General features: G+C 47.1%; 1 protein-coding gene across 1 annotated transcript in view; it reads left to right on the plus strand.

Annotated features, from left to right (window-relative positions):
* The window catches only part of Foxa2 (forkhead box A2), a 1,755-nt gene extending 1,331 nt beyond the window's left edge, over positions 1–424 (plus strand). Inside the window, exon 3 of the mRNA XM_033761151.1 lies at positions 1–424. This exon is cut by the window's left edge and continues 28 nt beyond it. Coding sequence (XP_033617042.1) covers positions 1–375 — 375 coding nt within the window. The 3' untranslated portion in view covers positions 376–424.
* The last annotated feature ends 1,170 nt before the right edge of the window (positions 425–1,594 follow it).

A 1,594-nucleotide genomic window follows, 5' to 3' on the forward strand; every position in this document is an offset into this window, starting at 1 on the left:
CCCCCGGAGCCCGCGCCCTCCCCAGGGCAGCAGCCCTCCGCGCACCTTCTGGGCCCAGCGCACCATCCCGGCCTTCCGCCTGAGGCACACCTGAAGCCGGAGCACCACTACGCCTTCAACCACCCCTTCTCCATCAACAACCTCATGTCCTCGGAGCAGCAGCACCACCACAGCCACCACCACCACCAGCCGCACAAAATGGACCTCAAAGCCTACGAACAGGTGATGCACTACCCTGGCTACGGGTCCCCCATGCCAGGCAGCTTGGCCATGGGCCCGGTCACGAACAAAGCGGGCCTGGATGCCTCGCCCCTGGCAGCGGACACTTCCTACTACCAGGGAGTGTACTCGAGGCCCATTATGAACTCCTCTTAAGAGGACAGCTGCAGGCCTGGCTAGCTCCGGCAGCCAGGGCAAAGGACAAGAGACAAAGGAAGCTGGTAGAGGCTCCAGGGAAAGAGTTTCCAAGAGGTGCAAGGGAGGAAAGACCCAGGATACCTCTGCCCCAGACAGCAGTGTCCTGGCTCGCATTCTCCTCTGAAGCCTGTGCTCAGAACATATGGGCCACACTGAAGCCTGTCATTCTGTATAAGGAGGGAGAGAGGGAAATAAGAAGTATGAAAAAAGAGAAAAAGAAAAGAAAAGCCTTCAGTTTCCACTACTCTGTAGACTCTTGCTTCTTTAAGCACCTGCAGATCCTGATTTTTTTGTTGTTGCTCTCCTCCTCCATTGCTGTTGTTGTGGGGAAGTTTTACTTAAAAAAAAAAACTTTTGTGAGTGACTCCATGTAAAACCATGTAGTTTTAACAGAGAACCAGAGGGTTGTACTGTTGTTTAAAAAGACAGAAAAAAAATGATGTAAAGGTCTGATGTAAGTGACCAAGAAAAAGAAAAAAAAAAAAAGCATTCCCATTCTCAATATGGTGAAATCCAGGTCTCGGGTCTGATTAATTTATGGTTTCTGCGTGCTTTATTTATGGCTTATAAATGTATATTCTGGCAAGAAGGGCCAGAGTTCCACAAAACTATATTAAAGTGATATTGCCAGTTTTATCCCTTAAATATTTTCTTCAAGGTTTTCTTTCTTTCTCCTCTTTCTTTTTTTAAATCTGACTTTAAAAATAAACAGATTTCAAATTCTTCCAAGGAGGAGGGAGGTAGATCATGGCTGGTTGCAGGGTTTTGTTGGTTTGGTTTGGTTTGGTTAGGGGGAGCAAGCTGTTGTTGTTTTCCCAACGTTTTATTGAAATGTCACAGTCAAGCAAGTTTTTACAGTAAGTACACAGCAACTCACTGCCAAGGTTCAAGTTAACATTTCACATCCTGGTCAACCTTGCCCCACCTCCATCCTTCAACCCGCCCAATTTCTTTAAGGACATTTCTGGGTGAAGGGGGTGTGTGGTACCAGCCCACCCTCCCCCAGTCCCCCAGCAAGTCCAGCCTCAAGAAGCACTCAGCTTTGTTTATGCTCATGCTTTAAATCTGGCCTTTAATGTTATACACAGTGAAACACAGTCCCCTGTGTACCATTTCAGCAGGTTTATTTTTAAAGCCAGGAAAAAAACAGAACAAAACAAAACAAAAAAACAGTCTC

The sequence above is a fragment of the Fukomys damarensis genome, unplaced genomic scaffold, assembly GCF_012274545.1.
Source record: "Fukomys damarensis isolate Sample0158 unplaced genomic scaffold, DMR_v1.0_HiC HiC_scaffold_7, whole genome shotgun sequence".
NCBI lineage: Eukaryota > Metazoa > Chordata > Mammalia > Rodentia > Bathyergidae > Fukomys > Fukomys damarensis.